This window comes from Oncorhynchus mykiss, chromosome 5, assembly GCF_013265735.2.
Source record: "Oncorhynchus mykiss isolate Arlee chromosome 5, USDA_OmykA_1.1, whole genome shotgun sequence".
Lineage (NCBI taxonomy): Eukaryota > Metazoa > Chordata > Actinopteri > Salmoniformes > Salmonidae > Oncorhynchus > Oncorhynchus mykiss.
Window position 1 is genome coordinate 92,662,776 of NC_048569.1, and position 22,996 is coordinate 92,685,771.

At 43.4% G+C, this 22,996-nt stretch overlaps 1 protein-coding gene across 1 annotated transcript in view; it reads right to left on the reverse strand.

Annotated features, from left to right (window-relative positions):
* Positions 1 to 10,918: 10,918 nt before the first annotated feature.
* anos1b (anosmin 1b) overlaps positions 10,919 to 22,996 on the reverse strand; it is a 184,631-nt gene continuing 172,553 nt past the window's right edge. The window contains exons 9-14 of the mRNA XM_036978826.1: positions 20,340 to 20,549; positions 18,229 to 18,323; positions 14,884 to 15,055; positions 14,387 to 14,616; positions 14,045 to 14,186; positions 10,919 to 11,522 (exon numbers count right to left, since the gene is read on the reverse strand). Of these exons, the coding sequence (XP_036834721.1) occupies positions 14,046 to 14,186; positions 14,387 to 14,616; positions 14,884 to 15,055; positions 18,229 to 18,323; positions 20,340 to 20,549 (848 nt within the window). The 3' untranslated portion in view covers positions 10,919 to 11,522; position 14,045. The remainder of the gene's footprint in view (positions 11,523 to 14,044; positions 14,187 to 14,386; positions 14,617 to 14,883; positions 15,056 to 18,228; positions 18,324 to 20,339; positions 20,550 to 22,996) is intronic.

Consider the following 22,996-nt stretch of genomic DNA (forward strand, 5'->3'; position numbering starts at 1 on the left):
CAAAATTATTCAGCCCCCTTAAGTTAATACTTTGTAGCGCCACCTTTTGCTGCGATTACAGCTGTAAGTCGCTTGGTGTATGTCTCTATCAGTTTTGCACATCGAGAGACTGACATTTTTTCCCATTCCTCCTTGCAAAACAGCTCGAGCTCAGTGAGGTTGGATGGAGAGCATTTGTGAACAGCAGTTTTCAGTTCTTTCCACAGATTCTCGATTGGATTCAGGTCTGGACTTTGACTTGGCCATTCTAACACCTGGATATGTTTATTTTTGAACCATTCCATTGTAGATTTTGCTTTATGTTTTGGATCATTGTCTTGTTGGAAGACAAATCTCCGTCCCAGTCTCAGGTCTTTTGCAGACTCCATCAGGTTTTCTTCCAGAATGGTCCTGTATTTGGTTCCATTCATCTTCCCATCAATTTTAACCATCTTCCCAGTCCCTGCTGAAGAAAAGCAGGCCCAAACCATGATGCTGCCACCACCATGTTTGACAGTGCATTATTACTTTCTTCATTAATGTATTATTTGTTTTGCGTCTACTCATTTATTTTCTAGCATTGAATGTGAAGGTCATTCTGTTTCTTTTTTGTTGTTGTTAATCATTGAAGCTAATACCAGTGGAGGGGGGTGTTCATGTGTTGGGGAGGGAAGAGTTTTGCATAATGTGCTCCCATGAAGCATAGTGTTTTGTGTAGATTGAAGGAATAACTGTTTCATATTTTGCTGATTTTGTTAAATTATTTTTTTAAATGCTGATAAATATATTGTATAATATGTTGTGAATGTAATGTTTTTAAAATGTATAACTGCCTTAATTTTGCTGGACCCCAGGAAGAGTAGCTGCTGCCTTGGCAGGAACTAATGGGGATCCATAATAAACCCCAGAAAGAGTAGCTGCTGCCTTGGCAGGAACTAATGGGGATCCATAATAAACCACAGGAAGAGTAGCTACTGCCTTGGCAGGAACTAATGGGGATCCATAATAAACCCCAGGAAGAGTAGCTGCTGCCTTGGCAGGAACTAATGGGGATCCATAATAAACCCCAGAAAGAGTAGCTGCTGCCTTGGCAGGAACTAATGGGGATCCATAATAAACCACAGGAAGAGTAGCTACTGCCTTGGCAGGAACTAATGGGGATCCATAATAAACCCCAGGAAGAGTAGCTGCTGCCTTGGCAGGAACTAATGGGGATCCATAATAAACCCCAGGAAGAGTAGCTGCTGCCTTGGCAGGAACTAATGGGGATCCATAATAAAACCCCAGGAAGAGTAGCTGCTGCCTTGGCAGGAACTAATGGGGATCCATAATAAAACCCCAGGAAGAGTAGCTGCTGCCTTGGCAGGAACTAATGGGGATCCATAATAAACCACAGGAAGAGTAGCTGCTGCCTTGGCAGGAACTAATGGGGATCCATAATAAACCCCAGGAAGAGTAGCTGCTGCCTTGGCAGGAACTAATGGGGATCCATAATAAACCCCAGGAAGAGTAGCTGCTGCATTGGCAGGAACTAATGGGGATCCATAATAAACCCCAGGAAGAGTAGCTGCTGCCTTGGCAGGAACTAATGGGGATCCATAATAAACCACAGGAAGAGTAGCTGCTGCCTTGGCAGGAACTAATGGGGATCCATAATAAACCCCAGGAAGAGTAGCTGCTGCCTTGGCAGGAACTAATGGGGATCCATAATAAACCCCAGGAAGAGTAGCTGCTGCCTTGGCAGGAAGCAATGGGGATCCATAATAAACCCCAGGAAGAGTAGCTGCTGCCTTGGCAGGAAGCAATGGGGAGCCATAATAAATACAAATGTACTGGCCCGTACGCACTACCCTCTGTAGCGCCTTGCAGTCGAATGCCAAGCAGGTGCCATACCAAGCGGTGATGCAGCCAGTCAAGATGCTCTCAATGGTGCAGCTGTATAACTTTGGCCCATGCCAAAACATTTCAGCCTCCTGAGGGGGAATAGGTGTTGTCGTACCCTCTTCACGACTGTGTTGGTGTGTTTGGACCATGATAGATCCTTAATGATGTGGACACCGAGGAACTTGAAGCTCTTGACTCACTCCACTACAGCCCCGTCGATATGGATGGAGGCGTGCCCGGCCCCCTGGGTCCTGATGTCCACGATCAGCTCCTTTGTCCTGCTGATGTTGAGGGAGAGGTTGTTGTACTGGCACCACACTGCCAGGTCTCTGACCTCCCTATACAGTTGAAGTCAGAAGTTTACATACACCTTAGCCAAATACATTTAAACTCAGTTTTTCACAATTCCTGACATTTAATCCAAATAAAAATTCCCTGTCTTATGTCAGTTAGGATCACCACTTTATTTTAAGAATGTGCAATGTCAGAATAATAGTAGAGGGAATGGTTTATTTCAGCTTATTTCTTTCATTCCGAGTGGGTCAGAAGTTTACAAACACTCAATTAGTATTTGGTAGCATTGGCTTTAAATTGTTTAACTTTGATCAAACATTTTGGGTAGCCTTCCACAAGCTTCCCACAATAAGTTGAGTGAATTTTGCCCCATTCCTCCTGACAGAGCTGGTGTAACTGAGTCAGGTTTGTAGGCCTCCTTGCTCGCATACATGCTTTTTCAGTTCTGCCCACACATTTTCTATACGATTGAGGTCAGGGCTTTGTGATGGCCACTCCAATACCTTGACTTTGTTGTCCTTAAGCCATTTTTCCACAACTTTGGAAGTACAGTGCCTTGCGAAAGTATTCGGCCCCCTTGAACTTTGCGACCTTTTGCCACATTTCAGGCTTCAAACATAAAGATATAAAACTGTATTTTTTTGTGAAGAATCAACAACAAGTGGGACACAATCATGAAGTGGAACGACATTTATTGGATATTTCAAACTTTTTTAACAAATCAAAAACTGAAAAATTGGGCGTGCAAAATTATTCAGCCCCCTTAAGTTAATACTTTGTAGCGCCACCTTTTGCTGCGATTACAGCTGTAAGTCGCTTGGTGTATGTCTCTATCAGTTTTGCACATCGAGAGACTGACATTTTTTCCCATTCCTCCTTGCAAAACAGCTCGAGCTCAGTGAGGTTGGATGGAGAGCATTTGTGAACAGCAGTTTTCAGTTCTTTCCACAGATTCTCGATTGGATTCAGGTCTGGACTTTGACTTGGCCATTCTAACACCTGGATATGTTTATTTTTGAACCATTCCATTGTAGATTTTGCTTTATGTTTTGGATCATTGTCTTGTTGGAAGACAAATCTCCGTCCCAGTCTCAGGTCTTTTGCAGACTCCATCAGGTTTTCTTCCAGAATGGTCCTGTATTTGGTTCCATTCATCTTCCCATCAATTTTAACCATCTTCCCAGTCCCTGCTGAAGAAAAGCAGGCCCAAACCATGATGCTGCCACCACCATGTTTGACAGTGCATTATTACTTTCTTCATTAATGTATTATTTGTTTTGCGTCTACTCATTTATTTTCTAGCATTGAATGTGAAGGTCATTCTGTTTCTTTTTTGTTGTTGTTAATCATTGAAGCTAATACCAGTGGAGGGGGGTGTTCATGTGTTGGGGAGGGAAGAGTTTTGCATAATGTGCTCCCATGAAGCATAGTGTTTTGTGTAGATTGAAGGAATAACTGTTTCATATTTTGCTGATTTTGTTAAATTATTTTTTTAAATGCTGATAAATATATTGTATAATATGTTGTGAATGTAATGTTTTTAAAATGTATAACTGCCTTAATTTTGCTGGACCCCAGGAAGAGTAGCTGCTGCCTTGGCAGGAACTAATGGGGATCCATAATAAACCCCAGAAAGAGTAGCTGCTGCCTTGGCAGGAACTAATGGGGATCCATAATAAACCACAGGAAGAGTAGCTACTGCCTTGGCAGGAACTAATGGGGATCCATAATAAACCCCAGGAAGAGTAGCTGCTGCCTTGGCAGGAACTAATGGGGATCCATAATAAACCCCAGAAAGAGTAGCTGCTGCCTTGGCAGGAACTAATGGGGATCCATAATAAACCACAGGAAGAGTAGCTACTGCCTTGGCAGGAACTAATGGGGATCCATAATAAACCCCAGGAAGAGTAGCTGCTGCCTTGGCAGGAACTAATGGGGATCCATAATAAACCACAGGAAGAGTAGCTACTGCCTTGGCAGGAACTAATGGGGATCCATAATAAACCCCAGGAAGAGTAGCTGCTGCCTTGGCAGGAACTAATGGGGATCCATAATAAACCCCAGGAAGAGTAGCTGCTGCCTTGGCAGGAACTAATGGGGATCCATAATAAACCCCAGGAAGAGTAGCTGCTGCCTTGGCAGGAAGCAATGGGGATCCATAATAAACCCCAGGAAGAGTAGCTGCTGCCTTGGCAGGAAGCAATGGGGAGCCATAATAAATACAAATGTACTGGCCCGTACGCACTACCCTCTGTAGCGCCTTGCAGTCGAATGCCAAGCAGGTGCCATACCAAGCAGTGATGCAGCCAGTCAAGATGCTCTCAATGGTGCAGCTGTATAACTTTGGCCCATGCCAAAACATTTCAGCCTCCTGAGGGGGAATAGGTGTTGTCGTACCCTCTTCACGACTGTGTTGGTGTGTTTGGACCATGATAGATCCTTAATGATGTGGACACCGAGGAACTTGAAGCTCTTGACTCACTCCACTACAGCCCCGTCGATATGGATTGAGGCGTGCCCGGCCCCCTGGGTCCTGATGTCCACGATCAGCTCCTTTGTCCTGCTGATGTTGAGGGAGAGGTTGTTGTACTGGCACCACACTGCCAGGTCTCTGACCTCCCTATACAGTTGAAGTCAGAAGTTTACATACACCTTAGCCAAATACATTTAAACTCAGTTTTTCACAATTCCTGACATTTAATCCAAATAAAAATTCCCTGTCTTATGTCAGTTAGGATCACCACTTTATTTTAAGAATGTGCAATGTCAGAATAATAGTAGAGGGAATGGTTTATTTCAGCTTATTTCTTTCATTCCGAGTGGGTCAGAAGTTTACAAACACTCAATTAGTATTTGGTAGCATTGGCTTTAAATTGTTTAACTTTGATCAAACATTTTGGGTAGCCTTCCACAAGCTTCCCACAATAAGTTGAGTGAATTTTGCCCCATTCCTCCTGACAGAGCTGGTGTAACTAAGTCAGGTTTGTAGACCTCCTTGCTCGCATACATGCTTTTTCAGTTCTGCCCACACATTTTCTATACGATTGAGGTCAGGGCTTTGTGATGGCCACTCCAATACCTTGACTTTGTTGTCCTTAAGCCATTTTTCCACAACTTTGGAAGTACAGTGCCTTGCGAAAGTATTCGGCCCCCTTGAACTTTGCGACCTTTTGCCACATTTCAGGCTTCAAACATAAAGATATAAAACTGTATTTTTTTGTGAAGAATCAACAACACGTGGGACACAATCATGAAGTGGAACGACATTTATTGGATATTTCAAACTTTTTTAACAAATCAAAAACTGAAAAATTGGGCATGCAAAATTATTCAGCCCCCTTAAGTTAATACTTTGTAGCGCCACCTTTTGCTGCGATTACAGCTGTAAGTCGCTTGGTGTATGTCTCTATCAGTTTTGCACATCGAGAGACTGACATTTTTTCCCATTCCTCCTTGCAAAACAGCTCGAGCTCAGTGAGGTTGGATGGAGAGCATTTGTGAACAGCAGTTTTCAGTTCTTTCCACAGATTCTCGATTGGATTCAGGTCTGGACTTTGACTTGGCCATTCTAACACCTGGATATGTTTATTTTTGAACCATTCCATTGTAGATTTTGCTTTATGTTTTGGATCATTGTCTTGTTGGAAGACAAATCTCCGTCCCAGTCTCAGGTCTTTTGCAGACTCCATCAGGTTTTCTTCCAGAATGGTCCTGTATTTGGTTCCATTCATCTTCCCATCAATTTTAACCATCTTCCCAGTCCCTGCTGAAGAAAAGCAGGCCCAAACCATGATGCTGCCACCACCATGTTTGACAGTGCATTATTACTTTCTTCATTAATGTATTATTTGTTTTGCGTCTACTCATTTATTTTCTAGCATTGAATGTGAAGGTCATTCTGTTTCTTTTTTGTTGTTGTTAATCATTGAAGCTAATACCAGTGGAGGGGGGTGTTCATGTGTTGGGGAGGGAAGAGTTTTGCATAATGTGCTCCCATGAAGCATAGTGTTTTGTGTAGATTGAAGGAATAACTGTTTCATATTTTGCTGATTTTGTTAAATTATTTTTTTAAATGCTGATAAATATATTGTATAATATGTTGTGAATGTAATGTTTTTAAAATGTATAACTGCCTTAATTTTGCTGGACCCCAGGAAGAGTAGCTGCTGCCTTGGCAGGAACTAATGGGGATCCATAATAAACCACAGGAAGAGTAGCTGCTGCCTTGGCAGGAACTAATGGGGATCCATAATAAACCCCAGGAAGAGTAGCTGCTGCCTTGGCAGGAACTAATGGGGATCCATAATAAACCCCAGGAAGAGTAGCTGCTGCCTTGGCAGGAACTAATGGGGATCCATAATAAACCCCAGGAAGAGTAGCTGCTGCCTTGGCAGGAACTAATGGGGATCCATAATAAACCCCAGGAAGAGTAGCTGCTGCCTTGGCAGGAAGCAATGGGGATCCATAATAAACCCCAGGAAGAGTAGCTGCTGCCTTGGCAGGAAGCAATGGGGAGCCATAATAAATACAAATGTACTGGCCCGTACGCACTACCCTCTGTAGCGCCTTGCAGTCGAATGCCAAGCAGGTGCCATACCAAGCGGTGATGCAGCCAGTCAAGATGCTCTCAATGGTGCAGCTGTATAACTTTGGCCCATGCCAAAACATTTCAGCCTCCTGAGGGGGAATAGGTGTTGTCGTACCCTCTTCACGACTGTGTTGGTGTGTTTGGACCATGATAGATCCTTAATGATGTGGACACCGAGGAACTTGAAGCTCTTGACTCACTCCACTACAGCCCCGTCGATATGGATGGAGGCGTGCCCGGCCCCCTGGGTCCTGATGTCCACGATCAGCTCCTTTGTCCTGCTGATGTTGAGGGAGAGGTTGTTGTACTGGCACCACACTGCCAGGTCTCTGACCTCCCTATACAGTTGAAGTCAGAAGTTTACATACACCTTAGCCAAATACATTTAAACTCAGTTTTTCACAATTCCTGACATTTAATCCAAATAAAAATTCCCTGTCTTATGTCAGTTAGGATCACCACTTTATTTTAAGAATGTGCAATGTCAGAATAATAGTAGAGGGAATGGTTTATTTCAGCTTATTTCTTTCATTCCGAGTGGGTCAGAAGTTTACAAACACTCAATTAGTATTTGGTAGCATTGGCTTTAAATTGTTTAACTTTGATCAAACATTTTGGGTAGCCTTCCACAAGCTTCCCACAATAAGTTGAGTGAATTTTGCCCCATTCCTCCTGACAGAGCTGGTGTAACTGAGTAAGGTTTGTAGGCCTCCTTGCTCGCATACATGCTTTTTCAGTTCTGCCCACACATTTTCTATACGATTGAGGTCAGGGCTTTGTGATGGCCACTCCAATACCTTGACTTTGTTGTCCTTAAGCCATTTTTCCACAACTTTGGAAGTACAGTGCCTTGCGAAAGTATTCGGCCCCCTTGAACTTTGCGACCTTTTGCCACATTTCAGGCTTCAAACATAAAGATATAAAACTGTATTTTTTTGTGAAGAATCAACAACAAGTGGGACACAATCATGAAGTGGAACGACATTTATTGGATATTTCAAACTTTTTTAACAAATCAAAAACTGAAAAATTGGGCGTGCAAAATTATTCAGCCCCCTTAAGTTAATACTTTGTAGCGCCACCTTTTGCTGCGATTACAGCTGTAAGTCGCTTGGTGTATGTCTCTATCAGTTTTGCACATCGAGAGACTGACATTTTTTCCCATTCCTCCTTGCAAAACAGCTCGAGCTCAGTGAGGTTGGATGGAGAGCATTTGTGAACAGCAGTTTTCAGTTCTTTCCACAGATTCTCGATTGGATTCAGGTCTGGACTTTGACTTGGCCATTCTAACACCTGGATATGTTTATTTTTGAACCATTCCATTGTAGATTTTGCTTTATGTTTTGGATCATTGTCTTGTTGGAAGACAAATCTCCGTCCCAGTCTCAGGTCTTTTGCAGACTCCATCAGGTTTTCTTCCAGAATGGTCCTGTATTTGGTTCCATTCATCTTCCCATCAATTTTAACCATCTTCCCAGTCCCTGCTGAAGAAAAGCAGGCCCAAACCATGATGCTGCCACCACCATGTTTGACAGTGGGGATGGTGTGTTCAGTGTGATGAGCTGTGTTGCTTTTACGCCAAACATAACGTTTTGCATTGTTGCCAAAAAGTTCAATTTTGGTTTCATCTGACCAGAGCACCTTCTTCCACATGTTTGGTGTGTCTCCCAGGTGGCTTTAAACAACAACTTTAAACTTCAACACTTTTTATGGATATCTTTAAGAAATGGCTTTCTTCTTGCCACTCTTCCATAAAGGCCAGATTTGTGCAATATACGACTGATTGTTGTCCTATGGACAGAGTCTCCCACCTCAGCTGTAGATCTCTGCAGTTCATCCAGAGTGATCATGGGCCTCTTGGCTGCATCTCTGATCAGTCTTCTCCTTGTATGAGCTGAAAGTTTAGAGGGACGGCCAGGTCTTGGTAGATTTGCAGTGGTCTGATACTCCTTCCATTTCAATATTATCGCTTGCACAGTGCTCCTTGGGATATTTAAAGCTTGGGAAATCTTTTTGTATCCAAATCCGGCTTTAAACTTCTTCACAACAGTATCTCGGACCTGCCTGGTGTGTTCCTTGTTCTTCATGATGCTCTCTGCGCTTTTAACGGACCTCTGAGACTACCACAGTGCAGGTGCATTTATACGGAGACTTGATTACACACAGGTGGATTGTATTTATCATCATTAGTCATTTAGGTCAACATTGGATCATTCAGAGATCCTCACTGAACTTCTGGAGAGAGTTTGCTGCACTGAAAGTAAAGGGGCTGAATAATTTTGCACGCCCAATTTTTCAGTTTTTGATTTGTTAAAAAAGTTTGAAATATCCAATAAATGTTGTTCCACTTCATGATTGTGTCCCACTTGTTGTTGATTCTTCACAAAAAAATACAGTTTTATATGTTTATGTTTGAAGCCTGAAATGTGGCAAAAGGTCGCAAAGTTCAAGGGGGCCGAATACTTTCGCAAGGCACTGTATTCTTGGGGTCATTGTCCATTTGGAAAACCCATTTGCAACTAAGCTTTAACTTCCTGACTGATGTCTTGATGTTGCTTCAATATATCCACATAATTTTCCGTCCTCATGATGTCATCTATTTTGTGAAGTGCACCAGTCCCTCCTGCAGCAGAGCACCCCCACAACATGATGCTGCCACCCCCATGCTTCACGGTTCGGAAGGTGTTCTAAGGCTTGCAAGCCTCCCCCCCTTTTCCTCCAAACATAACAATGGTCATTATGGCCAAACAGTTCTATTTTTGTTTCATCAGACCAGAGGACATTTCTCCAAAAAGTACGATCTTTGTCCCCAGTTGCAAACCGTATTCTGGATTTTTTTATGGCGGTTTTGGAGCAGTGGCTTCTTCCTTGCTGAACGGCCTTTCAGGTTATGTCAATATAGGACTCATTTTACTATGGATATAGATACTTTTGTACCGGTGTCCTCCAGCATCTTCACAAGGTCCTTTGCTGTTGTTCTTGGATTGATTTGCACTTTTCGCACCAAAGTACGTTCATCTCTAGGAGACAGAATGCGTCTCCTTCCTGAGTGGTATGACGGCTGTGTGGTCCCATGGTGTTTATACTTGCTTACTATTGTTTGTACAGATGAACGTGGTACCTTCAGGCGTTTGCAAATTGCTCCAAAGGATGAACCAGACTTGTGGAGGTCTACAATTTCCTTTCTGAGGTCTTGGCTGATTTATTTGGATTTTCCCATGATGTCAAGCAAAGAGGCACTGAGTTTGAAGGTAGGCCTTGAAATACATCCACAGGTACACCTCCAAAGGACTCAAATTATGTCAATCGTCAAGCCTATCAGAAGCTTCTAAAGCCATGACATCATTTTCTGGAATTTTCCAAGCGGTTTAAAGGCACAGTTAACTTAGTTTATGTAAACTTCTGACCCACTGGAATTGTGATACAGTGAAATAATCTGTCTGTAAACAATTGTTGGAAAAATGACTTGTGTCATGCACAATGTAGACGTCCTAACCAACTTGACAAAACTAAAGTTTGTTAACAAGAAATTTGTGGAGTGTTTGAAAAACGAGTTTTAATGACTCCTAAGTGTATGTAAACTTCCGACTTCAACTGTCTCATCGTCGTTGGTGATCAGTCCTACCCCCGTCTTGTCGTCAGAAAACGACCCTTTCCTGCAGTCAAATGACCAAATCACCCTCTAGTGGCCTCATGGGTGGAATGTCATTAATAGCTTTCATAATTTTAATAATATAATTTGTTTTGTTTTTTACCTGCCGAAAATCAGGTGTTTCTATGTCAAACGGCTTTGTTATAGTTCAGTCTTCTGTGATGTGTTGTGTGTGTGTGTGTGTGTGTGTGTATTGGGATGCAAACTCAAAATGGAATATCTGACATGGTACAGGTGTCTTCTTTTTTTTAAGTCCATAACCATGTGTTTGAGGTGTATACTTTTGTTTCAAAGTAGATTTGTTGAAGACTACCCAGAAACACCAACCTTGTGACCTTGATTTAGCCCACTGCAGTAAAAAATTAATGAAGGTGTTGGAGTCGTGCACAGTCACGCAGTCGTGGGTGAACAGGGAGTACAGGAGGGGACTAAGCATGCACCCCTGAGGGGCCCCTGTGTTGAGGGTCATTAAAACACCATATTATAATACTCTTGAATAAGCTCCAGGTCATTAAAACATCACATATTACAATACTCTTTAATTACAACACAATAAATAAAACTGGAACAACGATTTATATAAGAGGGTTACATACATCAAAGTCCCTGCTGGGGTTATCATATGCTTGAAATAATAACTTATAGCGCAATATTACAAAAATACTAAACTACAACAGGTTACTAACTGCTTTACGCCGGGCCATTTTACTTTCAGGAACATACTGTGTAGAGATCAATGAAAAAGACAGACAGTTTGGTATGACTACATACATCAGTGCTATATATTTTTCTTTACATGTGTAAATTATGATTACATTATACACGACTGAAAAGTATCATCTCTAAACATTAAACACACATGTATTGTAAGTGTAATGGCCATGGTATAGATTCACTTGATCTTTCAGGTAAAGGTGATTTCGTTCATCATGCAATATATCTCTGTGTGATAAAGACAACAGAGAGCAGTGCAGCACTGGCACGGCGTTGGTGTGTGTGTGTGTGTGTGTGTGTGTGTGTGTTCTAGTGGACACATATACAGGCTGTGGAGGTGGTGTTCTCAATACACACTACGGCGCTAGTGATGACGAGCAGCAGAGGACGAAGCACGTTGGGGGGAGGAGCCTGGAAAACAGAGAGGGGATGATTGGTGGGATCAGACAGGGGTTATATGTGATTGAAGTAATCAGTGTAATTTAATGCAAATCAAACCAAACAGTGGAACAAAAGTCAGATCCATTTCTACAATGACTCCCTGTTCTGTATGTAAAGTACTAGGCTTGGCTGCAACACCTACAGCCCGGGCTGAAAGGAGTGTACTGTGTCCTACAGGTCGAACAGAGTCGTATTCCTTATATACACAGAAAGCTGATAACAACAAAATCCCTGTAGATTCACTTTTTGCGATTAGTTGCACAGATTTGGGAGACCTCCATCTTCTATCAAAGTTGAACAAAAGCAGGCTCTTTCTGTTGAGGTACCAAAGCTTTGATTCTCCCTCTCTCTCCCAGTGCTCCCACAGTTCTCCTGGCGGTGTCCATCCTAACTGGGAGGTCTGGAACACCACACCAGGAGTGTCTCTGGGAGTCTCTCTCTCTCTCTGAGGAACTAACTATTTGTTCCAGAAACATCTAGCAGTCCAGGAACTCTAGAATTAGAACTAGAATATTTATTATAATTCTGACCTGCCAAGAACACTCAGACGAAGGGAGGGAGTGGAATCCAAATATCCTACTGGCGCAGAGCCAAATGTTCTCCAAGGCCATAGAACCAAGACAAAAGTCCATTAGTTGTGAGAGAGAAGTGAGTGAAGTCCCGCTCACACTGCTGTGGTACTATTCATCACCATCACAGTACTCAAACTCACATGGAGAGAGTTCTGCTGTCGCCAGGTTTCCAATACAGAATACATTACTGAATCAATGACTCCAACTAGAAGAGCTGTTCTCTCACACACTCCAACGAGTACTAACAACACACACACACACAATGCTGTATCTCTCTGGCTCTCTCTCTGGCTCACTCTCTCTCTCTCTGGCTCTCTCTCGCCAACATGGTCCTGAGAGGTCAAACACCCTCTGAAAGGAAGTATGTGGGGATTTCAGAATGGTGTTATGTTTTGAGCAGTGCCAGTGAAATGTATAAATGTTATTTTTACCCCGTAGACATTGGCTGTTTAGGAAACAGTGCTGTAGTGTGTCAGTGAGTAGTTTGTCTTTTGTTTACGATGTTAGGCCCTGCAGCAGTACCTCACAGCAGAGTGGTGTTGAGGGGAGGTGTATGTGATGTTAGGCCCTGCAGCAGTACCTCATAGCAGAGTGGTGTTTATGGGAGGTGTATGTGATGTTAGGCCCTGCAGCAGTACCTCATAGCAGAGTGGTGTTGAGGGGAGGTGTATGTGATGTTAGGCCCTTGCAGCAGTACCTCACAGCAGAGTGGTGTTGAGGGGAGGTGTATGTGATGTTAGGCCCTGCAGCAGTACCTCACAGCAGAGTGGTGTTGAGGGGAGGTGTATGTGATGTTAGGCCCTTGCAGCAGTACCTCACAGCAGAGTGGTGTTGAGGGGAGGTGTATGTGATGTTAGGCCCTGCAGCAGTACCTCATAGCAGAGTGGTGTTGAGGGGAGGTGTATGTGATGTTAGGCCCTGCAGCAGTACCTCATAGCAGAGTGGTGTTGAGGGGAGGTGTATGTGATGTTAGGCCCTGCAGCAGTACCTCATAGCAGAGTGGTGTTTAGGGGAGGTGTATGTGATGTTAGGCCCTGCAGCAGTACCTCATAGCAGAGTGGTGTTTAGGGGAGGTGTATGTGATGTTAGGCCCTGCAGCAGTACCTCATAGCAGAGTGGTGTTGAGGGGAGGTGTATGTGATGTTAGGCCCTTGCAGCAGTACCTCACAGCAGAGTGGTGTTGAGGGGAGGTGTATGTGATGTTAGGCCCTGCAGCAGTACCTCACAGCAGAGTGGTGTTGAGGGGAGGTGTATGTGATGTTAGGCCCTTGCAGCAGTACCTCACAGCAGAGTGGTGTTGAGGGGAGGTGTATGTGATGTTAGGCCCTGCAGCAGTACCTCATAGCAGAGTGGTGTTGAGGGGAGGTGTATGTGATGTTAGGCCCTGCAGCAGTACCTCATAGCAGAGTGGTGTTGAGGGGAGGTGTATGTGATGTTAGGCCCTGCAGCAGTACCTCATAGCAGAGTGGTGTTTAGGGGAGGTGTATGTGATGTTAGGCCCTGCAGCAGTACCTCATAGCAGAGTGGTGTTTAGGGGAGGTGTATGTGATGTTAGGCCCTGCAGCAGTACCTCATAGCAGAGTGGTGTTTAGGGGAGGTGTATGTGATGTTAGGCCCTTGCAGCAGTACCTCATAGCAGAGTGGTGTTGAGGGGAGGTGTATGTGATGTTAGGCCCTTGCAGCAGTACCTCATTATTTTTTTTTTTTTTTTTTTTTTTTTTTTTTACCTTTATTTAACCAGGCAAGTCAGTTAAGAACAAATTCTTATTTTCAATGACGGCCTAGGAACAGTGGGTTAACTGCCTGTTCAGGGGCAGAACGACAGATTTGTACCTTGTCAGCTCGGGGGTTTGAACTTGCAACCTTCCGGTTACTAGTCCAACGCTCTAACCACTAGGCTACCCTGCCGCCCAGCAGTACCTCATAGCAGAGTGGTGTTTAGGGGAGGTGTATGGAGTGTCCTGGCCACTGAGAGGCCACTGCCACCTGCTGACAGCACCTGGACCTGTAGCTTATACACACTGTCTGGCTGCAGCCACTCCACTGTCAGAGAGCGCTGGTCCTGGTGGAGAACAGTACATGAGTACACAGGGAGGGAAATATAGGGATGGCTTACAGTCAGAGATGATCACACACACACACACACACACACACACACACACACACACACACACACACACACACACACACACACACACACACACACACACACACACACATACACACACACACACACACACACACACACACACTCGTTCTCACCGGGGCTACTATCTGTGTCTGAGAGATACGGGTGTCCTGTCCTCCCGTTGCCATGGCGCTAGAGGACACTTGCACCCAGGAGAACTGGAACCCTGCGATGGGCGTCTGCCCCGGTGCAGTCTGGGAGAGCTGCCAGCGGAACAGGCCCTGCAGGGAACCGTTGACCGTGTGGAACTCTGCAGTCAGCTTCTCAGGACGCAGTGCCACCTTCTTGGACACCAGGGGGCGCTCTGACACAGGAAAACCCACATTTACACGTTGTCACTAAATACTAATTTTGACCCATAATATATCTACAGTTAGTACATAACAAAGGACCTAAATATGTCAAAGGTCAAATAATCATAGACACAACGTATATAATTGTCAGAGTTGTCAGAGTAAGAAGCTGTGCAGAAATAGTGCATTCACACACACTCCTCCTGATACTCAATCAGTCTGTCAGATATTCACTTTCTTTATGCTGTGTGTTACGGCATGTGTGGCGCTTGGGATACCTTCTCTGGCACAGGGCAAGGCCTTGCCCCCTCTCGCCATGACCGCAGAACAAGGTGGGGTCGTTACCGCAGTAACAGCTTCTGACCTCTGATCCCCCTCTGGTGCTACGAGCGCCACAGCGATCCGGTACTTACAGGCGAACAGCAGCCCAGTGATAACATAATGTGTTCCCTGAGAGGAGAAACGAGGAGTGAGGTGAAGAAAAGAGATGACAGGAGCAATTATCAATCAGCACAGCGATGAGAAGTGAAAGACATATTTTTTTATTTAACTAGGCAAATGAGTTAAGAACACATTCTTAATTACAATGATGGCCTACCATGGAACAGTGGGTTAATTGCCTTGTTCAGGGGTAGAACGACAGATGTTTACCTTGTCAGCTTGGGGGATTCAATCCAGCAACCTTTCGGCTACTGGCCCAACGCTCTAACCACTAGGCTACCTGCCCAACCCTCTAACCACTAGGCTACCTGCCACCCTTGAGAGATAGGCTGGAGAGAGATAGGGGAGAGCGAGAGATAAAGAGATAGGGGAGAGATAACTCGGAGAGAGACAGAGAGACACCCAGACAAAAAGGGAGGGAGTGGAATCTAAATATCCTACTGGCGCAGAGCCAAATGTTCTCCAAGGCCATAGAACCAAGACAAAGTCCATTAGTTGTGAGAGAGAAGTGAGTGAAGTCCCCCTCACACTGCTGTGGTACTATTCATCACCATCACAGTACTCAAACTCACATGGAGAGAGTTCTGCTGGGGGGAGAGACAGAGAGAGAGATAGGAGGGAGAGGGAGAGAGATCGATGATGATCTGGGGGAGGGCCAAGGAGGGCCTACAGCAGCATCTAGATCTTCTGCACAGATTCTGTCAGACCTGGGCCCTGACAGTAAATCTCAGTAAGACAAAAATACTGGTGTTCCAAAGAAGGTCCAGTTGCCAGGACAACAAATACAAATTCCATCTAGACACCGTTGCCCGAGAGAACACAAAAAACTATACATACCTCGGCCTAAACATCAGCGCCACAGGTCATTTCCACAAAGCTGTGAACGAGCTGAGACATACCAATTAGGATCTGGCTGTAGATACTTGAATCAGTTATAGAATCCATTGCCCTTTATGGTTGTGAGTTCTGGGGTCTGTTCACCAACCAATAATTAATGAAATGGAACAAACACCAAATTGAGACTCTGCAGAATTCTGGCAGAATACCTGACCACTGTGACTGACCCAAACTTAAGGAAAGCTTTGACTATGTACAGACTCAGTGAGCATAACCTTGCTATTGAGAAAGGCCGCCGTAGGCAGACCTGGCTCTCAACAGAAGACAGGCTATGTGCACACTACCCACAAAATGTGGTGGAAACTGAACTCCCTAACCTCCTGCCAAATGTACGACCATATTAGAGACACCTATTTCCCTCAGATTACACAGATCCACAAAGAATTTGAAAAACAAATCCAATTTTGATCAACTCCCTTATCTATTGGGTGAAATACCTCAGTGTGCCATCACAGCAGCAAGATTTGCGACCTGTTGCCACAAGAAAAGGGCAACCAGTGAAGAACAAACACCATTGTAAATACAACCCATATTTTTGTTGTTTATTTCACTTAGTTTATTATCTATTTCACTTGCTTTGGCAATGTTAACAGATAGAGGAGAGATAGAGCGAGAGCAGAAAAGTTGAACAACTGAACAACTCTACATCAGCCAGTCAGCCAGCCAACTCTGGTCTCAAGTGAGGGAAGAATGTGAAAGTCAAACAGACAGGAACAAAAATATGATAAAAGAAGAGAGAAATTATGAAAGCCGAGCTGTGCGCCAGGGGGTAATATTCGATCTCCGTAGCCCCTCTCGTAAAGCGATGGCTCATACCTCTCACACAGTTCTAGTACACATACACAGCGCCCACCTCAGCCAGACCACAGCCAGGCCCCAGCCAGGACTCAGCCAGACCCCAGCCAGGGTAGCTGATGACGGATGCAGTGGGAGAGATAGCTAGCTACAGCTCTCTGGTCTTGGCTGCAGCTCCGCTTTCTGACACAGACCTGCTTTGGCTCATTTTTATGATGAAGAAGTTAGTGTCTACTCCAGCTGAGGGACTGTTTATTAATGACTCGTCGAATAGTCCCAGACTGTGGAGAAGCTGAGGGACTGTTTATTAATGACTCATCTAATAGTCCCACACTGTGTAGAAGCTGAGGGACTGTTTATTAATGACTCATCCAATAGTCCCACACTGTGTAGAAGCTGAGGGACTGTTTATTAATGACTCATCCAATAGTCCCACACTATGGAGAAGCTGAGGGACTGTTTATTAATGACTCATCTAATAGTCCCAGACTGTGGAGAAGCTGGGGGACTGTTTATTAATGACTCATCCAATAGTCCCACACTATGGAGAAGCTGAGGGACTGTTTATTAATGACTCATCTAATAGTCCCAGACTGTGGAGAAGCTGGGGACTGTTTATTAATGACTCATCCAATAGTCCCACACTGTGTAGAAGCTGAGGGACTGTTTATTAATGACTCATCTAATAGTCCCAGACTGTGGAGAAGCTGAGGGACTGTTTATTAATGACTCATCCAATAGTCCCACACTGTGTAGAAGCTGAGGGACTGTTTATTAATGACTCATCTAATAGTCCCAGACTGTGGAGAAGCTGAGGGACTGTTCATTAATGACTCATCTAATAGTCCCAGACTGTGGAGAAGCTGAGGGACTGTTTATTAATGACTCATATAATAGTCCCAGACTGTGGAGAAGATGAGGGACTGTTTATTAATGACTCATCTAATAGTCCCACACTGTGGAGAAGATGAGGGACTGTTTATTAATGACTCATCTAATAGTCCCACACTGTGGAGAAGATGAGGGACTGTTTATTAATGACTCATCTAATAGTCCCACACTATGGAGAAGATGAGGGACTGTTTATTAATGACTCATCTAATAGTCCCACACTGTGGAGAAGATGAGGGACTGTTTATTAATGACTCATCTAATAGTCCCACACTGTGGAGAAGATGAGGGACTGTTTATTAATGACTCATCTAATAGTCCCACACTGTGGAGAAGCTGAGGGACTGTTTATTAATATGACTCATCTAATAGTCCCACACTGTGGAGAAGCTGAGGGACTGTTTATGAATGACTCATCCAATAGTCCCACACTGTGTAGAAGCTGGGGGATATAACATAGCAGTTTTAGTTGGCAAACCCAAATTGACAAATTCAATATAAAACAGCACTGGAATCTTTCACAGTATCAGCCAACAGGCTAACGGCTGGCCTAACGAAGTTGTGGAAATGCTGTTCTATTCTATAGCTCTGAAACTCACCTGCACAGTGGCTTTTTTCTCTGTCTGGCTGACGTTGCTGGCACATACATGAGGATACCACCTCAGGACGTATGTAGTGGAGTCCCTATAGGTTTCTGGAACACAGAAGGTGGACACAGTGTTATGATGCTATAGACCAAGGTCAGATAGGGCTGAAGAGAAACATATTGACAGTTGAATTGCTAACACTATTAGCATGTCACCAGAGCGCTTTGGCCTTCAACCACACACTCTTCTCCTGTATCCAGGCAACATCACATCTTTCACCAGATCCATCTCTACATCATCTCCAGGTTGACGACATTGAACCCCAGACGAGCCTCTCTCTCCCTCTCTTTCTCTTTCTACCCCACCCCCCCTCCCCCCTTCTTCTTTCACCAGATCCATCTCTCCATGAACTCTAGGTTGAACCCCAGATGAACATTCTCTCTCTCTCTCTCTTACTTTCCTTTGCTCTCTATCTCTCTCTGTCTGTCTGTCTCTGTCTCTGTCTCTGTCTCTGTCTCTCACACACACACACACACACACACACACACACACACACACACACACACACACACACACACACACACATACATCTGCTCCCGGTTATGTTCCCATATTGATGTTATTAAATCTGTCCTCGTGCTCCTCATTCTCTCTCAGGCAGATTTACGGAGCACAACGTCAGCTCCATCGCCATTACCTCGCCAAACACACTATTTTAAGACTTTGCTTACGGAGCATATTTGAAATGTGCTTTGTGAGAAACAGTGTTTATTGGAAACACTCAAAGACGAACAAGCACACAGCAATGTATCTGGCTGTGGACTGTAGTATGTTGTACAGTGAGGAGAGTCTGGGGTTTCTCTGGCTGGCTCCTCACACCTCTACTGGGAGTCTGTTTACTCAGCTGCTACAGTATGTGGTGTCTCTATTCTAAAGAAACAAATAGTTGTTGTACCAACACATATGAGTATTATATCAACATATGACTGTTATATCAACATATGACTGTTATATCAACATATGACTGTTATATCAACATATGAGTATTATATCAACATATGACTGTTATATCAACATATGACTGTTATATCAACATATGACTGTTATATCAACATATGAGTATTATATCAACATATGAGTATTATATCAACATATGACTGTTATATCAACATATGACTGTTATATCAACATATGACTGTTATATCAACATATGAGTATTATATCAACATATGAGTATTATATCAACATATGACTGTTATATCAACATATGACTGTTATATCAACATATGACTGTTATATCAACATATGACTGTTATATCAACATATGAGTATTATATCAACATATGAGTATTATATCAACATATGACTGTTATATCAACATATGACTGTTATATCAACATATGACTGTTATATCAACATATGAGTATTATATCAACATATGAGTATTATATCAACATATGACTGTTATATCAACATATGACTGTTATATCAACATATGAGTATTATATCAACATATGACTGTTATATCAACATATGAGTATTATATCAACATATGACTGTTATATCAACATATGAATGTTATATCAACATATGACTGTAAAAACAATATATTATTATTATAGCAACATACTGTAGATAGTGTGACGTTGTCAGTTAACCTTCAACGGGGCAGAAGTCTGTGAGTTGTTCTGCTTCTGGATGGCTAGCAACAATGACAACATACTGCCATATGGTGAATCCTAAATGACCCGCTAGTTTTACGTTGTTCTTGATACCATGTCTTGTTTTGAGGTGTTTTGGCTGATTTCATGTCAATGCTAATATGGCACAACAAAAAAAAAATGCTAGCTAGCTAACCAACAACTGTAACGATGTATTTGAGAGACAACAAGTGCTCATTGTGCAAATTAAATGTATGTTTTCAATAAACATTGGAGACTAAATATAGTTTACATGTTGTCAACAATCTAAGCCAACCTCATCTGTTTTGACCCATGACCTGCCTTCCCATGACCCCTGCTTGGGGATTCCTGTGGCTGTATTATCCAACGAGGAGAGGAGGAGTAGAGATGTGACGTCGTGCCTCTGCCTTTTTTTTGTGTCTTTCTTTTTGTACAACTTGCCTTGGTGCCGTCTCTTCCAGAAGACCTTAACCTGCAGCTGGTTGTTGTGGTAGTGAGGGGCAGCGGCTTCCAAGCGAAGGTTGTGGGGAGACGAAGGGTTGACCAGGTGAGGGGCAGCAGGGTTGACCAGGTGAGGGGCGGAAGGGAGCTCGTTGGAGAACTGACCTTTAGTCTGCTCAGGGCCAGGTGGGGCAGGTAAAGATGACAAACCTGAGAGAGAGAGAGAGAGAGAGAGAGAGAGAGAGTACCAGTCAAAAGTTTGGACACACCTACTCACTCAAGGATTTTTAATTATTTTTTACTAATTTCTACATTGTAGAATAATAGTGAAGATATCAAAACTATGAAATAACATATGGAATCATGTAGTAACCAAAAAAGTGTTAAACAAATAAAAATATATTTGAGATTCTTCAAAGTAGCCACCCTTTGCCTTGATGACAGCTTTGCACACTATTGGCATTCTCTCAACCAGCTTCACCTGGAATGCTTTCCCAACAGTTATGTTGGAAGTGCTGAGCACTTGATTTAGTTACACATTTCAAATATGTACTGTCCAGAGATATTTTACCCCTGAACTTGATTTAAAAAATGACCATATCAGACATATGTTTTTAAAAGACAATTATATTTAATTGATAACATTAGTTGAAAACAAATTAAATAATAGGAGTAGGCTACACCATCAACATTTAGTTTTCCATTGATACATGTCAGGTAAATTGCCATAGTAGATTTACTGTGGTAAACAAGGAATTACTTTATTTCAGTTGAAAGGAATGATCGTCAAATAGATAAATCACCCGTAGTCTGTTCATAAAGATCACCCGCAGTCTGTTCATATAGATCACCCGTAGTCTGTTCATTAAGATCACCTGTAGTCTGTTCATAAAGATCACCCACAGTCTGTTCATATAGATCACCCGTAGTCTGTTCATAAAGCAGGACTAAGTTGTTCCAGTGACAATACAGAGGGTCGAAACAGTCTTGGCTGGCCTCCCGGGTGGCGCAGTGGTTAAGGGCGCTGTACTGCAACGCCAGCTGTGCCATCAGAGTCCCTGGGTTCGCGCCCAGGCTCTGTCGTAACCGGCCGCGACCGGGAGGTCCGTGGGGCGACGCACAATTGGCCTAGCGTCGCCCGGGTTAGGGAGGGCTTGGTCGGTAGGGGTGTCCTTGTCTCATCGCGCACCAGCGACTCCTGTGGCGGGCTGGGCGCAGTGTACGCTAACCAAGGTGGCCAGGTGAACAGCCGCATTGGTGCGGCTGGCTTCCGGGTTGGATGCGTGCTGTGTTAAAGAAGGCTTGGTTGGTTGTGTATCGGAGGACGCATGACTTTCAACCTTCGTCTCTCCCGAGCCTGTACGGGAGTTGTAGCGATGAGACAAGATACTGAGACAGTAGCTGAGACTGAGACTGAGACTGATACTGAGACTGGATACTACGAAATTGGGGAGAAAAAGGGGTAAAAATTTAAAAAAGAAAAAAAAAGAAACAGTCTTGGCTGCAATCAAGAATATAAGATAACCTCGGCGTCCACATTAGGGAGTGGCAAATCTTGGTTGCAATTTCAGATCAGCTGTGCGAGGTATTTTAGGGCATATCGATGGTTTAACGAGACATCAGATGGCAATAATCTGGCGACTTTCGATGGTTACAATTGGCCCGCTGTATTTTCCCCTCTGTACAAGTAAAGAGGGTCAACCGCTTTTCTCTAAATATCTTTGATGCCTGAACTGCTATTCAAAGAGCCTTACTGCCAGCATAAAGAATAAGGCATGCATATCCATTAAGTAGGATTTTTACAATCAAAGTTGCGTTTTAAAGGCCACATGAGGGGGAAACCAGGTGCTGATAACGAGGGGAACACCCACTGGCATAACACACACCCCGCAAGGAATGGGGGGCCCCCAACTCGCCTCAAAAAAATATAAATACTTTCAAGCCTGGAAATAAAGGATCACTCCAAAAAAGTGTTTCAAATTCTAATAACTGACAATACTGGATATGAACTGGAAAATGATCTTATGTAGCCCAATGTGACTTTAAATAATATTTATCACAAAACTGTAATTCCTAAAATATGTTTCCAGAGATTTGGTTAACTCTGTCAGATTTGTCTAAAATCTTAAATTAATCAGGAATGTTTTTATTTGGGGATTTTTTTCCCCATATTTTACAAATACATATTTTGCAATTTAACTTTTATTTTTACAGAGCAAAAATATGTCTGTTTTGAGACTCTGTGGTCAACTCCGTCATTGATGGAGTCAATATTGTTTTTGTTAATATTCAGCAAAAATATTTTAAGATCTATGGGATAATGTTTGCTTTGTAAATGTTCCTTCATGTTCTAAATCTAGAAAAACATGCCAAATTGCTAATGAATTTCATAGTGCTATAAATGTTATAATTAAACAATCAAGGCCATTAAGCACAGGTAACCTAGCAGGTTAAGAGCATTGGGCCAGTAACCGAAAGGTTGCTGGTTCGAAATCCCTGAGCCGGCAAGGTGGAAAAATCTGCTGTATTGCCCTAGATTTAAGGCATTCCCCTGCGCCTCTCTGATTCAGAGGGGTTGAGTTAAATGTGGAAGACACATTTTGGTTGAATGCATGCTGTCGTGCACCTGACTAGGCATCCCCTTTCTCCGTTGGACA